This window comes from Callorhinus ursinus, unplaced genomic scaffold, assembly GCF_003265705.2.
Source record: "Callorhinus ursinus isolate GAN/ISIS: 27379988/994484 unplaced genomic scaffold, GSC_fseal_2.0 scaffold42, whole genome shotgun sequence".
Lineage (NCBI taxonomy): Eukaryota > Metazoa > Chordata > Mammalia > Carnivora > Otariidae > Callorhinus > Callorhinus ursinus.
In genome coordinates, this window is record NW_027397104.1 from 3,099,284 (window position 1) to 3,118,780 (window position 19,497).

A 19,497-nucleotide genomic window follows, 5' to 3' on the forward strand; every position below is an offset into this window, starting at 1 on the left:
GTTTGGTTGGTTTTGTATTTTTCTTTTTTTAAATGAATCAATAGCAACATCCAATTCTCCAAGGGCTCCCTCCTCTTGCACCTGAGGTGGTGGCAAGCAGGATCCTGGGGCTGAGACTGCAGCTCAGGGCAAAGCAGGGCCAGATATGGGTTTCCAGCCTTGCTTGGCCTCAGGGCCAGCAACCGGATCCTGGGGCAACCCATCTGGTCTCTTGAATAAAGGTCAAAGCTGGATTAAAAAAAAAAATTGAATAGAGGGACTAACCTGTAAAATGTGAAGGCAAGAACATAATTCCAGGTTTCTGGCTTGTGATCATCATGTCTTATTTATCTATCCTTGACACTGAACACAGTGCTTGCCATTTCTTAAGTGTCATCCAGTGTGGAACGAGTGGTTGACTTATCTCTCAGCTCTCTGATTTTCCTCAGTGCTTAATCAGACTTCAACAGAGCTGCTTCTTCTCAGTCAATGCAAACTCAAATTATGCTTCAAGACTTAGCACAGACCCATCTCTTTTACAGTGTGCCAGGAAACCTTCCTTAACAATCAAAACATTCTTGGGCGCCTGGGTGGCTCAGTTGGTTAAGCAACTGCCTTCGGCTCAGGTCATGATCCTGGAGTCCCGGGATCGAGTCCCACATCAGGCTCCCTGCTCGGCGAGGAGCCTGCTTCTCCCTCTGGCCCTCACCCCTCTCACGTACTCTCTCTCTCATTCTCACTCTCTCAAATAAATAAATAAATCTTTAAAAAAAAAAAAACAATCAAAACATTCTTTAGCCATAAAGAAGGAAATCCTGCCGTTTGTGACAACATTGATGAACACTGAGAGAATTATGCTAAGTGAAATAAGTCAGATAAAGACAAATGCTGTATGATCTCATTTATATGTGAAATCTAAAAAAGCCAAACTTGTAGAAACAGAGTAGACTGTGGCCGCCAGGAGCTAAAGGTAGGAGAAATGGGGAGATTTTGGTTACAGGATATAAACTTCCAGTTGTAAGAGGAATAAGTTCTGGGGATCCAATGTACAGCATGGTGACTATAGTTAACAATACTGTGTTGTGTACTTGAAAATTGCTAAAAGAATAGACCTTAAATGTTCTTACCATAACAACAACAACAAATAGTAATTATGTGAGGTGAAAGATGTGTTAAATGTTAACTAACCTGGGCAACCCTGTCGGGGACCCCTTTCATTCTTGAGAGCTTTTTCTGTATCTTCACTTTAAATAAACTTCTCGCTTACTCAAAAAAAAAAATGTGTTAACTAACCTTACTGTGGTAATCATTTTGCAACATATACATATAACAAATTATCACATTGTATACCTTAAAGTTAAGGTTATCCAACAATTATATCTCAATTAAGCTGGGAGGGGGTGGGGTGGGGTGGGGGGAATCAAAACACTGAGCAAAAAGAGCAGCAAGTTCAAAGGCCCAGAACAAAAAAGCAGGATAAGTAAGGGAACTCCAAGTAGTTCAATATGGCTGGGTCATAAAATTTGACAGAAACAATGGTAAGAGACAAGACTGGAAGGTTTGCAGTAGCTACATTCATTCATTCAGTAAACATTTATTGAGTATTTACAGTGTGCTAGGCATTGGCTATGTAGACCTGGTCCTTGTTCTCATGAATTTATAGTCAAGGACAAATAGACAATTGATAAACAATCAAAACCTATTTTAAAAAAAGAAAATAAATGGGATCATTGGATAAGGAAAAACATATTTCAGATTAGATGGTCAGGGAAAGCCTAACTAAATAGGCAATACTTATCCTGAGAACTGAAGGATGAAAAAGAGAAAAAGTCAAGGAAAAGCATTCCAAGGAGAGCAAACAGCTTGGCTCAAGTTTCTGAGATGGGAAAGAACTTGCTATAACCAGGGAATTGAGAGAAGGCTTATTTTGCTGAAGCTAAGTGAACAAGGTGTGGAGTATATCAAGAAAATGGATGGGGCGCCTGGGCGTCTCTGTCAGTTGAGGGTCTGACTCTTGATTTTTGCTCAGGTCATGATCTCAGGGTCCTGGGATCGAGCCCTGAGCCCCAATAGGGCTCCCTGCTCAAGATGGGAGTCTGCTTGTCTCCCTATCCCTCTGCCCCTCCCCCTGCTCTGTCTCTCTCTCTCAAATAAATAAATAAATCTTAAAAAGAAAAAGAAAAAGGATGTCATAGCCAGTAAAGGACCATACTGATTGAGGCTTTATAAAAACTCATATCTCATCCTAAGTATAATTGGGAGCCACTGCTGATGTTTTGTTTTGTTTTTTAAGATTTTATTTATTTATTTGACAGAGAGAGACAGCGAGAGAGAGAGAGCACAAGCAGGGGGAGTGGCAGGCAGAGGGAGAGGGAGAAGCAGGCCTCCTGCTGAGCAAGGAGCCTGATGCTGGGCTCTATCCCAGGACCCTGGGATCACGACCTGAGCTGAAGGCAGACGCTTAACAACTGAGCCACCCAGGTGCCCCCGTTTTTTGTTTTTTGTTTTTTGTTTTAAGCAGGCTCCATGCTGGGCATGGAGCCCAACACCAGTGATGAAGGATAGCTGGAAGGCAGGCAGGCGGGGACCTAAGAGGAAACCACCCATAAAAGGATTTTACACCCACTCTGGAAGGAGATCTCCAACCTTTCCCATAGGACAAAAACCTGATTGGATGACAGGCGCAGGGAGGGTTAATCAGATTAAAACAGCCCGCCAACAAGCCCATAAAAACCCCTAGACTTAGAAATTCCGGTGGCAACCTCTTGGGGTACCTTCCCTCCTTGGGAGCTTTGTACTGTCACTTTGCTATCACTCAATAAACCTTGCTCTGCTGCCCACCACTCTGTCTGGCTTATCTCTTCATTCTTCGAAGAGGCATGACCAAAAACCGAGGGCACCGGTGGAGAAAAAAATCCTGCAACATGAGGATTGAATTCAGGACCCTGAGATCAAGACCCAAGCTGAGACTGAGTCAGACTTTTAACCAACTGAAGCGACCCAGGTGCCGGGGGCACTGATGAATTTTTTAAAAGGAGAGTGACATGATAGAATGATAGTTTTGGAACACTCATTCTGGCAACCACATGGAAAGGGATTGAAGAAGACCACTGAAAAATTCCTTTACAAGCTATTGCATGAATTAATAAATTAATCTGTGCTATTAGAAGTCAGGATAGGAGTTACTGTTGGGACATAATGACTAGATGGCAGAATGAGGGGAAATTCTATATCTTTATTTATTTATTTATTTTTTAAAGATTTTATTTACTTACTCATGAGAGATAGAGAGAGAGGCAGAGGGAGAAGCAGGCTCCCAAGGAGCAGGGAGCCCGATGCAGGACTCCATCCCAGGATGCCGGGATCATGACCTGAGCCGAAGGCAGACGCTTAACCATCTGAGCCACCCAGGCACCCGAGGGGAAATTCTAAAGGTTCAGGAAATGTTGTTTCTTTTCTGGGAGCTGGTTACATGGGTATGTTTGGTATATGAATATTCAAGCCGTACCCTTATGTAATTTTCTATATGTATATATGTAATTATATTTATATGTAATCATATATTGTATAATTATATGCATAGATGTAATTCTATATGTATGTGTGTCTATGTAATTTTTACATATGTATATTGTATATACACTTGTAACTACATATATGCATATATACGCGTACTGTACGAAAAAGCTATTGAATGAAACTGTCCTATACTCTTCAAAAATGTCATGAGGAAAAAAAAATGTCATGAGGGGCTTCTGGGTGGTTCAGTCTTTAAGCGTCTGCCTTCGGCTCAGGTCATGATTCGGGATCGAGCCCCGCATCGGGCTCCCTGCTCGGCGGGAAGCCTGCTTCCCCCTCTCCCACTCCCCCTGCTTGTGTTCCTGCTCTCGCTATCTCTCTGTGAAATAAATCAATAAGATCTTTAAAAAAAAAAGTTGTCATGAAAGACCAAAAAAGGAGAGCTCACAAGTGTTCTTAGATTAAGAGAGAGAAGAGAAACATGACAACCAAACTGATGCATGATGTTGCATCAGGAAATAAAATGCTACTATGTAAAGGGTATTTTTCGGATAATCAGCAAAATTTGAATAGTATTTTTTTTAAAGATTTTATTTATTTATTTGAGAGAGAGAATGAGAGATAGAGAGCACGAGAGGGAAGAGGGTCAGAGGGAGAAGCAGACTCCCTGCTGAGCAGGGAGCCCGATGTGGGACTCGATCCCGGGACTCCAGGATCATGACCTGAGCCGAAGGCAGTCGCTTAACCAACTGAGCCACCCAGGCGTCCCAAAATTTGAATAGTATTGAATCAAGCTTAAATTTCCTGAATTTTATAATTGGACTATGATTCGTCCTTGTTCTTATTACATATATGCGAAAGTATTCAGGGATGTGTGCAACTAATTCTCCCGTGGTTTTGCAAAACAGTATGTAAATGCATAAAGACAGATTTGACAAAAGCAAACTTTTTTTTTAACTTAAGAATTTTATTTGAGAGAGAGAACGCGCGCAATGGAGAGCGCACAAGCAGTCGGAGGGGCAGAGGGAGAGGGAAAAGCAGACTCCCTGCCGAGCAGGGAACCCCATGTGGGACTTGATTCCAGGACACTGAGATCATGACCTGAGGGGAAGGCAGATGCTTAACCAACTGAGCCAGGCGCCCAAGACAAACACTAAGTTATGATGGATAGGTGAAGGCGTTCACTCTATTATTACTACAATATTTTAGTAGATTTGGAAAATTTTAATAAACTGGAACCAGTTATAATTTAGGCAGAAGATGATGTGACTTGGACTAAATTTGGCACTAAAGACAGAGAAGAATGAATAAATTTAAGACATATTTTGAAGGTAGAACTGACAGAACTGTTTATTTGATAAAACGTAGTAGATGAAAAAAAGGATAGGAATCACTGGTGTAAATAGTCTCCAGTGCCAAAACTAGCTCCGCCCTTCTCCTTTCGACGCAAGCTGCGGAAGTGAGGAAAAGAAAGCGCCCGCTAAGCTGCAGACAGGCTTCCGGTGTGGCGTCGCAAAGAGACCGTAAATGGGAGAACCCAGGTTGGCCCCTCCCCCATGATGGGCGGTCCTGGGGAGTGACAGATGCCAATGGCCAGCGATTCTTCGGGCACTCACCCAATGGTTCTGGAACTGGGCGGAGTCCTGCTGCACGAGGCTCGTCCCCACGCGGTGCGGGGAGTTTACCGCAAACCTTTGGCAGTTCTGTTGCCAGGCTTCGGTTATTCTGCGGAGGGCTTCAGCACTTCTGCCGACGTGGGAAGAAGTTGTGCCGAGTACTTGGGCTTTGAATCCGAAGTGCTGGAGCAAGAACTGGCCCCGAGTTATGGGGCCGGCGCCTGCGGGAGCAGAGAATCGCGGAGCTGCTGGGGAGCCAGAGGTGGGTGAGCTGTCTGGGAGGAAAGAGGGCTTTCCACGTGCGAGAGGTGGCAGAGACTGGCAGCTCGCCGGCGAGGGGCGCGAAGGCGGTCCCTTCGGGAAGAGCCTTATTCTACCACGTTTCCAGTCTAGGGCACTGAGACACTCAGGGGAGATGGAACCTGGCGTTATTTGGATAGAAGCAGTAAAGCTTATTGAGCTTACTCCTTCGAGAGCTGTGCACCTGGAAGTTGAGGAGACCTAACCAGGTCATTTTCCTAACCAGGTCTTCCTCGTTGTCATTGTGCGAGATCTAACTTCTTGTGCCCAGTTCTGTCCTCGCCGCTGTAACAGAGGGCACATGGTGGTGCTTCTGGAACCCCTCAGTAGGGCTCTCACCCTGTAGGACCGTGGAGTGGGGGCGGGGCCCAGGGCTGTAGGGGAGAAGGTTTGGGATCCTGCAGACCAGGGTGTGAAGCCTGCTTACAGAATAGGTATTTTAACTGTGGAATCTTGAGCTCAGAGGCTCCCTCCAAGTGTACATTTTCTGCCCAGATTACTGAGGATTGGATGATTTACTGAGTATATTTTACAGAGGCAGTAGTACATATGTATATTGAGGTCCTAGTTCTTTCCAACACTGACCACTTGTACTGATGTAGTCTATAGTCGGGGCTTCCTGACAGGGGTAGAGCCTGGCAGGATTAGGATAGGGCAAGAGTGGAGGTGGCATTTGCAGATTCCCAGGACTAACCCAGAAAAAGAGGAAGCTCCCTGGTGCATATACCGGAAATACAAGGAGCTCAAGCATTGCTTAGGTCAGGGCTCAGTGAACAACTAACCCTACCCCCAACTCCAGGCAGGGCTCCATGCTAGTGCTGTCACATAGACAAGGAGCCCTCAACTCAAGGAGTTTTCAGCCTAGAGCTCAGGAATGTTCTTCTAAGTAATGATAATCCTGAGTTTTACAGTCTGACTCCCATTCAAAAGAGTGAAAAGGAGCCTTGAAGCTTTTGCCCATATCCTATCATGGTGGCACTTCAGACAGTGGATGCTAGACATCTGTGACCTCACAGTGGCTGCTCTCCTCACTGGCCACAGGTGATGGAACCAGCTCTGGAAGGCACAGGCAAGGAGGGAAAGAAGGAGTCCTCAAAGAAGCATGCCTTGGCTGGGTCTCCAGTGGAGGGCCTCCTGCAGCCAGTGAAGCTTAGCCGGGCAGAACTGTATAAGGAGCCTACCAATGAGGAGCTGACTCGCCTTCGGGAGACTGAGAGTCTCTTCCACTCCAGCTTGCTTCGTTTACAGGTACTATTGGGTGGCTGGGGCTTCGGTTAGAGGGGTGGGCCCGGGACCCTGAGGCTGAAGGACTCTCCCCTGTCTTTTCTTTCAGGTAGAGGAACTACTAAAGGAAGTGAGGCTACCAGAGAAGAAGAAGGAGCGGATCGACACTTTCCTACGGGAGGTCAACCACCGGGTCCTGAAGGTGCCCTCAACTCCTAGGACAGAGGTAAGGCAGGTAGTGTGAAGAAATGGAAAGCCCCGGAGAGGTCCTCAGTTTGGGCATCTGAAACAGGGCCTGCTCTTCTCCAGAGGGGGTGGGGTGCTAAGGAGCTCATTTTCACTGCCAGGAGGCTCAACTGCAAGTATAGTCAACCATGTGTTCGTTTGTTCAGCAAACACTTATGTTCCTTGCAGTAGTTGTTGTATTCTTAGGATATGTCAGTGAACAAAGCAGTCTATTTTCTAGTGCTGGGCTTATGGATAGTAGAAAATAACCGTGGCAGGTAAACTGTGTGGCAGTGTCAGAAAGTGGTAAGCACTATGGGCAAAAGAGAAAGGGCAAGGCAAAGGGATTGTGGGGATATCAGAGGATGGGAGTGGTTTGCAATTTTAAATAGCGTGGTTGAGGTAGGCCTCATTGAAGTGACATTAGGGTGAAGATTTGAAGGACATGAGTCAGCCATATAGATATCTAAGGGAGGAAGAGCATGCCAGGAAGGGGAACTAGCCAGCACTAAAGGCTCAAAGGAATAAGTCTGGTATGTTCCTTGGATTGAATGAGGAGAAAATAGGAGATGCGTTCAGAAAGGCAAAAAGGCAATGGAGGAAGGAGGCATTCCATGCAGGGCCTTGTACAATGAAACAAGGACTTTGGCTGTTGCTCGGTATGAAATGAGAAACCACTGATGGGACATTTTTTGGTGAAGCAGTGATGTGATCTAACTTCATTTTAAAAACGTTCACTCAGGGGCGCCTGGGTGGCTCAGATGGTTAAGCATCTGCCTTCGGCTCAGGTCATGATCCCAGGGTCCTGGCATTGAGCCCCACATCGGTCTCCTGGCTTGGTGGGGAGCCTGCTTCTCCTTCTCCCTCTGCCTCTCTCCCTGCTCATGCTCTCTCTCTCTGTATCTCTGTGTCTCAAATGAATAAATAAAATCTTAAAAAAAACAAAACAAAACGTTCACTCAGCTCTAGCTGCCATCTTGCGTCCCCGCGTGTGTGCACCTAATCTCACCTGGTCCACCCGAGACCCCCTGAGCATCAGCCCTATTCCCCCTCTCGGTCCCATTTCCACTCCAACAAGATGAAAGAAACTATCATGAACCAGGAGAAACTCGCCAAGCTGCAAGCACAAGTGTGCATTGGTGGGAAAGGAACTGCTCGCCGAAAGAAGAAGGTGGTTCATAGAACGGCTACAGCAGATGATAAGAAACTTCAGTTCTCCTTAAAGAAGTTAGGGGTAAACAATATCTGTGGTATTGAAGAAGTGAATATGTTCACAAACCAAGGACCAGTGATCCACTTTAACAACCCCAAAGTTCAGGCATCACTGGCAGCAAACACTTCAGCCATTCCAGGCCACGCTGAGACAAAGCGGCTGACAGAAATGCCACCCAGTATCTTAAACCAACTTGGTGCCGACAGTCTGACTAGTTGAAGAAGACTGGCTGAAGCTCTGCCCAAACAATGTGTGGATGGAAAAGCACCACCTGCTACCGGAGAGGAGGAGGAGGATGAAGTTCCAGATCTTGTGGAGAATTCTGATGAAGCTTCCAAGAATGAAGCAAACTGAACTGAGTCAACTTCTGAAGAAGATAAAACTTGAAGAAGTTACTGGGAGCTGCTATTTTATATTATGACTGCTTTTTAAAATTTTGTTCATGGATCTGATAAAATCTGCATCTCTAATATTTTTAAGCCCAAGCCCCTCGGACACTGCGGCTCTTTTCAGTTTTTTCTTATACACAATTCATTCTTTGCAGCTAATTAAGCTGAAGAAGCCTGGGAATAAAGTTTGAAACGAAGGTCTCCGGTGGAGGGCTTTGCCTAGGGGGGAAAAAAACCCCAAAAAACAAAACGTTCACTCAGACTGTTGTGTTGAAAGTAGAATGGAGGGGCACCTGGGTGGCTCAGTTGGTGAAGCGTCTGCCTCCGGCTCAGTCATAATCCCAGGGTCCTGGGATCGAGCCCCGCATCGGGCTCCTTGTTCAGTGAGGAGCCTGCTTCTCTCTCTGCCTGCCACTCCCCCTGCTTGTGCTCATGCTCTCTCTCTGACAAATAAATAAATAAAATCTTCAAAAAAAAAAAAAAGAGTAGAATGGAGGGAGATAAAGGTAAAATCAGGGAGACTAGTTAGAAACCTATTATGTGGTGATCCTCTGGAAAGTGGTGGCATCTCAGACTAGGATGGAGAAGTAGAGAAGTGGTCAGTGTCTGGATGCTCTTGAAGGTGAAATGGGTGTTCTTAACGGAGATGAGTCGAGGTGATTTGAAGGTTTTGGGCTTGAGCAACTAGTATGAAGTTGCCTTAATGAGGAAGACATGTTTACAGAAAGAGCAGGAGTTTGTTTTCAAATGTGTTGATGTGTTTAATTTGAGACGTCTACTAGACATCAAGGAGGACACGTCAGGACGGCAATCAAATTACTGTGTATCACCGTCTCTGTCCCCACAGCTGACTGACCAGACCTGGCTCCCAGCTGGGGTTCGAGTACCCCTCCACCAAGTGCCCTATACCGTGAAGGGCTGTTTCCGCTTCCTGCCACCAGCCCAGGTCATTGTTGTGGGCAGCTACCTTCTGGGTACCTGCGTCCGGCCGGACATCAACGTGGACATGGCAGTGACCATGCCCAGGGTGAGGTCCAGTATTTGGGGGATGAGGGTCCTGTTCCTTCATCACCTACAAATTCCTGGGTCCCTCTTTCCTTCCCACCTGTCACTTGCCAGAGGGTTGAAATCTGAACTGGAAATCAAAAGAGCAGGGGCACCTGGGTGGCTCAGTTGGTGAAGCGTCTGCCTTCGGCTCAGTCATAATCCCAGGGTCTTGGGATCGAGCCCCACGTTGGGCTCCTGGCTTAGTGGGGAGCCTGCTTCTCCCTCTCCCCCCGTTTGTGCGCTCTCTCTCGCTCTCTCCAATAAATAAATAAATAAATAAATAAATAAAATCTTTAACAACAACAACAAACAAACAAAGAAACAAAATTTGCTCTTCTGCTGTCTTCTTGAGGGCAGCTTAAATGTGCCCTTGGGTCAGCTGCTGCCATTCGGAACTTTGCCTTCCTCATCTGAGAACTAAGTATATTGTTGCTAGTCCTGGTTCAGACACTCTGGCCAGTTGCAAAGATCCCTGAGGTTTCTAAACTGTGACGCACGTTGGCTTCATCCTGGCCACCAAGCTCTCTAACAAGCACTTATGTGCCTGGTCGTCTCTCCCTTCTGACCCTCACCAGGAGATCCTACAGGACAAGGATGGGTTGAACCAGCGCTACTTCCGCAAGCGTGCTCTCTACCTGGCCCACTTGGCTCACCACCTGGGCCAAGACCCCTTCTTCGGCAGTGTTCGTTTCTCTTACACCAGGGGCTGCCACCTGAAACCGTCACTGCTGCTTCGGCCACATGGTGAGAGGCACACACTGGGCTGAAGGCACAGTCTGGGGTGACAGATCTAGTGGGGGAGGTGTGGGGACCTTAAGTCCAAGGTGAGCGGTTTGGGCTTCAAGTTTGAGGGGGAAGGTGTAAGGACCTCAGATTCTAAGGTGGGAGGGCGTGGGCCCTCACGGAGGAGGAGAGTGGTCCAGGGGCCCACCTGGCAGAATCTTGGCACTCCCTGTCTCCCCCCAGGGAAGGATGAGCGCCTGGTCACCGTACGTCTGCATCCGTGCCCTCCACCTGACTTCTTCCGCCCGTGCCGCCTGTTGCCATCTAAGAACAACGTGCGCTCTGCCTGGTACCGAGGGCAGAGTCCCCCAGGGGATGGTAAGCATGCAGTGGTATCCAGGTAGAGCTGAAGGGAAGGATGTTGTGGGGATTTCTCCTCCCATGGCTTCCCCTCTCCCACAGGTAGCCCAGAGCCTCCCACCCCCCACTATAACACATGGGTCCTGCAGGACATGACCCTTGAGTCCCATGTGCAGCTGCTGTCCACTGTGCTGGGTTCAGCCTTGGGGCTGAAGGATGGTGTGGCACTTCTGAAGGTCTGGCTGCGGCAGCGGGAACTGGACAAGGTGAGCTGGGAGTGGCCCAGCTTCCCTGCCTCATTGAGTGGCGGGCTGGGCCTGAGCTTGGGCCTCTCTCTCCATCTCTTTTTCAGGGCCTGGGAGGGTTCAGTGGGTTCCTTGTCTCCATGCTGGTTGCTTTCCTTGTGTCTACACGCAAGATCCACACCACTATGAGCGGCTACCAGGTCCTGAGGAGTGTCTTGCAGTTTCTGGGTAAGGTGGCTAGACCCAGAAAGGCCAAGGGTTCCACTCTTCCTGTGAATCCTCTCATCCTATCAGGGATCATTCAGTTTCTTGCCATCAGACAATTGAGCAAACTGAATTCTAGAGGCAGGTAGTTGCAGCCACCTGACCAGAGGGAGAGTGTCATTAGGGCTGGGTCCCCTGGGACAGGATACCTTCTGACACACCCACCTTCTCTGGCTCACTTCAGCCACCACAGATTTGACAGTCAACGGGATCAGCTTATGTCTCAGCTCAGATCCCTCCTTGGTGAGTGGGGCAGGGCTGGGTCTGGGCAAGGAGGCTTGAAGGTAAGGCCCCAACCCTGACTGGCTTCTCTCTGTGCCTCCAAGCCGGCCCTGGCTGACTTCCACCAGGCCTTCCCTGTTGTCTTCCTGGACTCCTCAGGCTATCTCAACCTCTGTGCTGATGTTACTGCCTCTACTTACCACCAGGTACCAATTGTCCCCCACTCCTGGGTACCTCTGATGTCCCAGTCCAGATTCTGTCCCTTCTGCCAGTCCCAGAGCCCCAGCAACTCCTCTCCAAAGAGCTTAGGTCAGGCATGTCTCTTGGTCTGAGCCCTCAGGTCAATGAAGGGAGGGGTATAGTGGTCATAAGTCTCACATGTGAGTTCCCTGTTTATCTTGTGGCCGTAGGTACAGCATGAGGCACGGCTGTCTATGGCATTGCTGGACGGTAGAGCTGATGACGGATTCCAGCTTCTGTTGATGACTCCCAAACCCATGATCCGGGCTTTTGACCACGTCTTGCAGTAAGTTTAGGGCCGGCAGGCTATGTCAGTGGGTCCTTTTCCCTGGGGCTACAGTGATGGGGCAGAGGTGCTCAGGTCGGTGTTCAGATCTTCCTCATTTTGGGGTGGGGGGTGGGCTTTGGGTCAGCAGCACCTCGTTCTGTCTCTTTGTCCCTCTATGCCCCTCTAGTCTCCATCCACTGAGTCGCCTACAGGCAGCATGTCACCGGCTAAAGCTGTGGCCAGAGCTGCAGGATCTTGGTGGGGACTATGTTTCAGCTGCTTTGGGCCCCCTGACCTCCCTCTTGGAGCAGGGTCTGGGGTCCCGCCTGCACCTGCTGGCCCACTCTCGGCCCCCGGTGTCAGAGGTGAGGTGCTGTGGGGTGGGGAGTTTGTGGGCTTAAGGGGGACTAGATCCAGGGTCCCAGGGGATACAAAAGACACACCATTCCTCTAGTTAGATCTTTCTTTTTTAAAAATTTTTTTATAGGGCGCCTGGGTGGCTCAGTTGGTTGGGCGACTGCCTTCGGCTCGGGTCGTGGTCCTGGGGTCCTGGGATCGACTCCCGCATCGGGCTCCCGGCTCAGTGGGAAGCCTGCTTCTCCCTCTGACCTTCTCCCCTCTCATGCTGTTTCTCTCTCACTTGTTCTCTAATAAATAAATAAAATCTTTAAAAAAAAAGGTTTTTATAAAAAAAATTTTTTTTATAGAGATTTTATTCATTAGGGGCACCTGGGTGGCTCAGTCGTTAAGCATCTGCCTTCGGCTCAGGTCATGATCCCAGAGTCCTGGGATCGAGCCCTGCATTGGGCTCCCTGCTCCGCGGGAAGCCTGCTTCTCCCTCACCCACTTCCCCTGCTTGTGTTCCTGCTCTTGCCATCTCTGTCTCTGTCAAATAAATAAATAAAATCTTAAAAAGAAAAAAAAAAGATTTTACCCATTAGAGAGAGAGAGTGTGCGCGTGCGAGTAGCGGGAGGGGCAGAGGCAGAGGGAGAAGCAGGCTCCTCACTGAGCAAGGAGCCTGATGTGGGGCTCGATCCCAGGACCCCGGGATCACGACCCAAGCCAAAGGCAGACACTTAACCAACTGAGACACCCAGGTGCCCCTAGATCTTTCTACCTAGTTGGAAAGTGGGTTTCTAGACGAAGCTGGGGCATTCTTGGGTTGAGTTCAGCCTTTTTAAACCCTGTAGTGGGACATCAGCCAAGATCCACCGAAGCACAGAGACTCTGGGACCCTGACCCTGGGATTGCTCCTCCGGCCTGAGGGGCTGACCAGTGTCCTCGAGCTAGGTCCAGAGGCCAACCAGCCTGAGGTGAGGAGCCCTGGAGTCTGGGGGATGATTTGGCCCTGTCTTGGGAAGTCCAGGCTGTGTACTGGCAGAAGTGGTGTGGATTATCCTCATGCCACTTGGATTGGAGCCTGTGAGGGATTTTTGACAGAGCCTATCTTTGTTGATTTCTCCTACCACCCATTGCCTTTCTTTAGGCTGCTGACTTCCGCCAGTTCTGGGGATCTCGCTCAGAGCTTCGGCGTTTCCAGGATGGAGCCATTCGGGAAGCTGTGGTCTGGGAGGCAGCCTCCATGGCCCAGAAGCGTCTTATTCCCCACCAGGTGGTCACTCACCTTTTGGCACTGTGAGTGTTAGCATCTGGTTGCTAGGAAGCAGCCATGGACTTGGGGAGCCTTTTAGGAGGGTCTGGCCCGGGCTTTGGGCTGAGCAGCTAATGTCCAGTAGCTTACTCCAGTAGGCTCAATGCCCACGCTGACTCTGTGCTGTGCCCCTTTCCCAGCCATGCCAACATCCCAGATACCTGTGTCCACTATGTGGGGGGCCTTCTGGACGCTTTGATCCAAAGCCCAAAAGAGGTAAGGGTCGTGCGTTAAGGCTGGGGTCAAGGCCAGGGGTTGCAGAGTAGCCTGGGTGGTGGAATTAGGTAGCGGGTGGAGGGCACGTGCAACCTCAGCCAGACTGCACTTCCCATAGCGTCCAGCAGAGGGGGTGCTGGCTCCACGGCAGCCTGAGCTGCGGCAAAATCCCAGGCGGTGGTGGTGGTGGGGGGGGGGGGGGGGGGGGGGGGCGGGCGGGTTCTGTAGGGTCCTGGTCTCCTGACTGTGTTCTCCTTCTCAGACCTCCAGCACAGGTGAGGAGGCCTTGGCAGCAGCCGTGCGTTGCTATGATGACCTCAGCCGCCTGCTGTGGGGGCTGGAAGGTCTCCCCCTGACTGTCTCTGCCGTGCAGGGAGCTCACCCGGTGCTGCGCTACACTGAGGTGAGGTGCAAGGGGACAGGGAGCCCTTTCTGCTTGGTGACCCCTCGCCTCCTCCCCGCTCACCCAGTATTCCCCGTTCCAATTCCTGTGTTCACTCATCTCCCAGTCCGAGGCCCCTTCCTCAGCCCTGATTCTTCCATAGGTGTTCCCACCTACCCCAGTCCGGCCAGCCTACTCCTTCTACGAGCAGCTTCGAGAGCGGGCCTCGCTGTTACCGCGGCCCGACAAGCCTTGTCCAGCCTATGTGGAGCCCATGACCGGTGAGGAGCCTCTTTCTTGGGAGGGATGAGAGGAACCTTTCCCACTCCAGCCTACAGTCTTGAGACCTCTTACTTTTCTTCCTAGTGGTATGTCACCTGGAGGGCAGTGGTCAGTGGCCACAGGACGCTGAGGCCATACGGCGGGTCCGAGCTGCCTTTCAGCTGCGCCTGGCAGAGCTGCTGACACAACAGCATGGGCTGCAGTGTCGAGCCACGGCCACGCACACGGACGTCCTCAAGGTTAGGCTGGTGCAGGGTCGGGGTTCCCCAGGGAGGGAGGAGCCAGGGTGTGAGTGTGCTCCAGGCTGACCCGTATCTCCCACCTCACACCCTCTTTCAACAGGATGGGTTCGTGTTCCGGGTTTGTGTGGCCTGTCAGCGGGAGCCCCAGATCCTGAGGGAAATGCGGAGCCCCGAGGGGATGATCTCCTTGAGGGACACACCTGCCTCCCTCCACCTGGAGAGGGACACGAGGCACTTGCCCCTGCTCACCAGCGCCTTGCACGGGTATGGCCACCTGTCTCTCTGGGAGGCCAGATGGTGTAATAGGGATATGAGTTATGGAGTCAGACAAATTTTAGAACCCTCGCCCTGCCGCTTCACTGGCTATGTTCTGGGCAGGACCTTATTTCTCATCTGTAAAATGGGAATTTTATAGGACCAACCTGTTGGCATTAGTCAGGGGTATGTGAGATCGTGTATAGAATGTGTTAGCACAGAGGGTAACTTTGGGTAAAGACTGGGTCGATGGTGGTGGTTGAGCCGAAATACTGTTCTTGGGCCCTTAGGGCCTGAGGCTCATTACCACTACGCCCTTCCCCGTCCACAGGCTCCAGCAACAGCACCCGGCCTTCTCAGGTGTGGCACGGCTGGCCAAGCGATGGGTGCGTGCCCAGCTTCTGGGTGAGGGGTTCACCGATGAGAGCCTGGACCTGGTGGTTGCTGCTCTTTTCCTGCACCCTGAGCCCTTCACCCCTCCCAGGTGATTCCCTCCATCTTTTCCCTTCAGGGCCAGCTTTCATCCCTTAGGCTGTACCTTCAGTTCAAATGGGAGAGGGTAGCTGAAACAGGTGACGGAAGGGGTTCTGAGACAATCCCTGCCAAGGGGTCTAGGGTGTCTAGACCATGGGGTAAGCCCGGGGATGTGTGGTTGGGCCCAGACTCTTTGCTCACTCTTTCTTCTCAGCTCCCCACAGGTGGGCTTCCTTCGGTTCCTTTTTTTGGTGTCAACCTTTGATTGGAAGAACAACCCCCTTATTGTCAACCTCAACAACGAGCTCACTGGTAAGGGGGGTAGGACTGGGGTCCGACTCCCGCAGGAACGACTGTTTGTGGAGTGCAGAGTGGGGCACATGGGGTTTTCCCTGTCAGTCGCAAGGTGTTTGTGTGTGTGCACCTTCCCCGTCACAGATATTTGTGCCTGACCCTGACGGCCTTGGGGTGGGGAATTACTGGGAGGAAGGGGCCCAGCTGAAGGCTGAAGGGAGTTCTGAGGCTGTAGAGCTCTGGTTTGCTCACATGACGATCAGAAACAGGATGGACTAGGGGTGGTAAGCAGGCCACCTGGTGGGGGCTGTGAAGGGGAGAGGAGAATAGAAGGGGGACCCTGAACACCAGGTGAGAAGTCTTGTGGGGAGCAGGGAAGGGCCCAGATTAGAGTAGATGCCCAGACCTCTTGGGGAGTGGGGGTGATGATTTCCACTTGTAACGTGAGGAGCTCCTGGTCCCAGCAGAGAGGAGGGTGTCAGCTTCCTAATTCCCCAGGTGTGTGGGAGCATAGGGTGGGAGGGGGTCAGGGGCAGGCCTCAGCTTGTACAAGCCCGGAAACTAGACTGGGGTGCCAGGCAGTGGAAAATTCTGCCTCTGGCCTGAGCTTGGGAGTTTAGTGCCCCACCCAGTGGAGGCAAACAGGGTATCCTTTTCATTGCCTTTGTCTCTTGGGGGAGGGCCATCGGAAAAATCCCTGTGATGGGCCACCAGAAGACCTGGGGCAGTAGAGCATGTCCGGGGAAAGGAGCAGGCTGACCCAGGACCCCCTCTTGTTCACAGTGGAGGAGCAGGGGGAGATCCGCAGTGGCTTCCTGGCAACTCGGACACAACTCCCAATCATGGTCATCGTTACCCCCCAGGATCGTAAAAACTCTGTATGGACACAGGATGGACCCTCGCCCCAGGTGCAATCCCATCCCTAGCTCCAAATTTGTGTTTTTATTCCCCCAGGGAAAAAGTAGGCCCAGCCTGACCTAAGAGAGACCCATGGTTAGGTCTGATCTACTTGATGTGTGTGTACTCCTCTAGGTACTACAGCAGCTTGTGGTCCTGGCAGCTGAGGCCTTGCCTGTCCTAGAGAAGCAGCTGATGGATCCCCGGGGACCTGGGGACATCAGGGTAAGCCCCTGACCAAGAGTGGCTCTGGGGTTCTGGGGATTCCGCCTTTGAACACTGGAAGTCTGGAGCTGTCGGGGCTCTCACAGGACGCTCTGTCCCCTTGTTTGGCGAGTCTGAATCCAGAGAGGGCTTTGGAGCTGCCCATGGTGCCTGACAGTGGGGGAGCCTGCAGGAGAACCAGGGCCCTGGCTCTCTCCAGGCCTCACGCTCCTAGCCTGTGTTTCTCCTGATAGCGTGAAGCCGACCCCAGCTGGGGCTTGGTGTTCCCACTTTCAGATGAGCATTTGGGCCCCTAAGTGGGGCCGGGGGTGGGGGAGGTCAGACGAAAGGGAAGGAGGAAAGCGAGGTGGGCATGTAGAAGGCTTTGTGGTCCAGTCCCCAACTCCCAGTGGGCTCTGCTGACCCCGCCCTCACCCTTCCTCAGACAGTGTTCCGGCCGCCCTTGGATATGTATGATGTGCTGATCCGCCTGTCTCCCCGCCACATCCCCCGGCACCGCCAAGCTGTGGACTCCCCAGCTGCCTCCTTCTGCCGTGGCCTGCTCAGCGAGCCAGGGCCCTCTTCCCTGATGCCTGTGCTGGGCTATGACCCTCCTCAGCTCTATCTGGCACAGCTCAGGGTAGGCCCTAAAGGGCTGACTACACCTGGGGCAGGGACTTCCAGGTGAACCTGGGGCCATGGAGGTGACTCTCAGGTGTCTGCCTGTAGTCTTATCTGTGTCCTGCCCTTCCCTAGGAGGCCTTTGGGGACCTGGCCCTTTTCTTCTATGACCAGCATGGTGGAGAGGTGATCGGTGTTCTCTGGAAGCCCAGCAGCTTCCAGCCCCAGCCCTTTAAGGTGCGCTGGCTGGTGTGTTCAAGTGTGTACACGTGGTTCCATGTGGGCATGCCTGTCTGTACGTGGCGTGCTCCGTGAGTGACTGTGGGTCAGGTGTGAAGCATGTGTCCTGCGTATCTGTCTCCTCTGCTGCTGCTCCCTTCCACCCCCTGCATGTTGTCTCTGGTGTGCCTTTGTGACACCTCAATTCATGTTTCTCTGCTTCCCCTAGGCCTCCAACACAAAGGGGCGCATGGTGATGTCTCAAGGTGGGAAGCTGGTGATGGTGCCCAATGTGGAAGCGATCCTGGAGGACTTGGCCGTCCTGGGCGAAGGCCTGGTGCAGGCCGTGGAGGCCCGAAGTGAGAGGTGGACCGTGTGATCTCCGGCCCTAGGAGCAAGCTGTAGGTGACAGCAGGACTTCAGACCTCTGGAGTAAGATGTCAGTGGCATGACCTTCACCCTTGCTACGTACAGATCCTTCGTGGAGTAACTGCTGGCCTGAACACGCTGAAATGTTCCCCCAAAGAAGCCCTGCCCCAGTTTTCTGTCTGACACCTCAGCACTGGGGCGGGGGCCTGGTATCCTACAGAGTCCCCTGGGCCTGTCTGAACTCCCCGAAGAGGAGGGTGAGCCAGCTCAGAGAGGGAACTAAATGAACCCAGGAGATCCATCCACCTGACAGCCCTGGGCCGGGCTTCTTTTTGTCTTCCGAGGATGTTTCCGAAGCTTGGAGAGGAGGACAGGTGCCCAGGGCTGAGGCTCTGTCTCCTTTCCATTGCCAGGATACGTGCCTAGACCTTGGTATGCCCTTCAGTGCAGGGTCAGGCCTTTAAATAGGGGGCCCAGAGAAGGTGAGGTACTTGCTGAGGGTCCCAGAATTCCAGCCTTAAGCGGGGTGCTGTTGCTTTCCAGGGTGGGACGTGGAAAAGCACAGAGGACAGGAGGGCCTGGCTGGGTGAAGGGGCGAGGGGAACAGCAGCTCCTCTAGTCCAGGAGAGCTGCAGGGAGTACTGAGTGCTGCCCTGGCCGCTCAGTGTCTCAGTCCCTCCGGCTCCGTGCCCCTGCCCGTTCGTGTCACGAACTGCCCCCCTGCGTCCCTGCAGCAGGCGTGCAGAGGGGAGCAGGACCTCAGGCCCGCTCTCCAGGAGCTCTCTGTGCCAGGGCAGGGTGGGAGGGTGCTGCCTCCTTTCACCTGGTCCACACCCCACTTTGACAGCCTCTCCCTCCCCTGTCTCCCCTAATCTTGATGTTTTTCCAGACTCGGCTCAAACAGTGTCTCCTCCTCCAACCCTTCCCCCACCCCCAGCCTCAGGTGCTCTTTCTCGCTGAAGCATCGAGCGATTATTGTCTGTTGAGTTTACTTTGTAGTCGCATACAGTGGTGTGAACCCTTCTGTTGTCTGAAACTTGGATTTAAAATTAAATCACCTAATTTCCCCATGTTCTTGGCTTCTCTGCCTTTTCCACCTGGTGTTAACCACGTCTCCTACACGTAAGCTCTTTGGGGACAGGTGACATGTTTGAACATAGATTTCTTGGCGCCTCTGTGGCACCGAGGACAGTTCTGTGCTCACGGAGGCTACAGGTGTGTACAGCAGGGCCGATGGGAGAAGCAGGGCCACAGAAGACCTTAGGGAAAAGGGAGAGTCATGATTTGTACTCTGCCTAGACTGGGCGGGGTGGGGATGGTGAGAGCTGCAGGGGGCGTCCGTGGAGCGCTTGGTAAATGTGGGGCGCTCTCAGGCGTTTTCCGTGTCTTCTGTGCGGGAGCGTGCTCACACGGTAATACCAGCCCCGTGAAGGATGCACTTTGACTTCTCATCTTCTGAATGAGGGAGCAGGTTCAGCAGCAGGCAGGAGCTCGGCGGCCCGGCTGTCAGGCTTCCTCCTCAAGACGATAAGCCACATGTGGGGACCCTGATCTCC

At 51.6% G+C, this 19,497-nt stretch overlaps 1 protein-coding gene and 1 pseudogene across 1 annotated transcript; both read left to right on the top strand.

Annotated features, from left to right (window-relative positions):
* Positions 1 to 5,052: 5,052 nt before the first annotated feature.
* Positions 5,053 to 19,013, top strand: NOL6 (nucleolar protein 6). Its single transcript, XM_025852870.2, has 26 exons — positions 5,053 to 5,376; positions 6,456 to 6,662; positions 6,748 to 6,864; positions 9,313 to 9,492; positions 10,088 to 10,256; positions 10,479 to 10,613; positions 10,698 to 10,861; positions 10,948 to 11,068; positions 11,289 to 11,347; positions 11,431 to 11,532; positions 11,737 to 11,852; positions 12,022 to 12,199; positions 13,026 to 13,148; positions 13,322 to 13,470; positions 13,627 to 13,702; positions 13,965 to 14,105; positions 14,248 to 14,365; positions 14,451 to 14,605; positions 14,709 to 14,872; positions 15,195 to 15,347; positions 15,552 to 15,649; positions 16,415 to 16,539; positions 16,664 to 16,753; positions 17,178 to 17,372; positions 17,489 to 17,590; positions 17,802 to 19,013. The coding sequence occupies exons 1-26, from the start codon at positions 5,323 to 5,325 to the stop codon at positions 17,949 to 17,951; spliced, it is 3,441 nt and encodes a 1,146-aa protein (XP_025708655.1). The 5' UTR covers positions 5,053 to 5,322; the 3' UTR covers positions 17,952 to 19,013.
* Positions 7,940 to 8,561, top strand: LOC112809552 (transcription factor BTF3 pseudogene; annotated as a pseudogene).
* Positions 19,014 to 19,497: the final 484 nt, after the last annotated feature.

Excerpts from the sequence above, each read along its gene's own strand:
- NOL6 (XM_025852870.2), top strand. The coding sequence starts at position 5,323 with ATGGGGCCGGCGCCTGCGGGAGCAGAGAATCGCGGAGCTGCTGGGGAG. Across the intron at positions 10,614-10,697 it reads GCAGAGTCCCCCAGGGGATG|GTAGCCCAGAGCCTCCCACC; the intron begins GTAAGCATGCAG and ends CCTCTCCCACAG. Across the intron at positions 15,650-16,414 it reads CCTCAACAACGAGCTCACTG|TGGAGGAGCAGGGGGAGATC; the intron begins GTAAGGGGGGTA and ends TCTTGTTCACAG.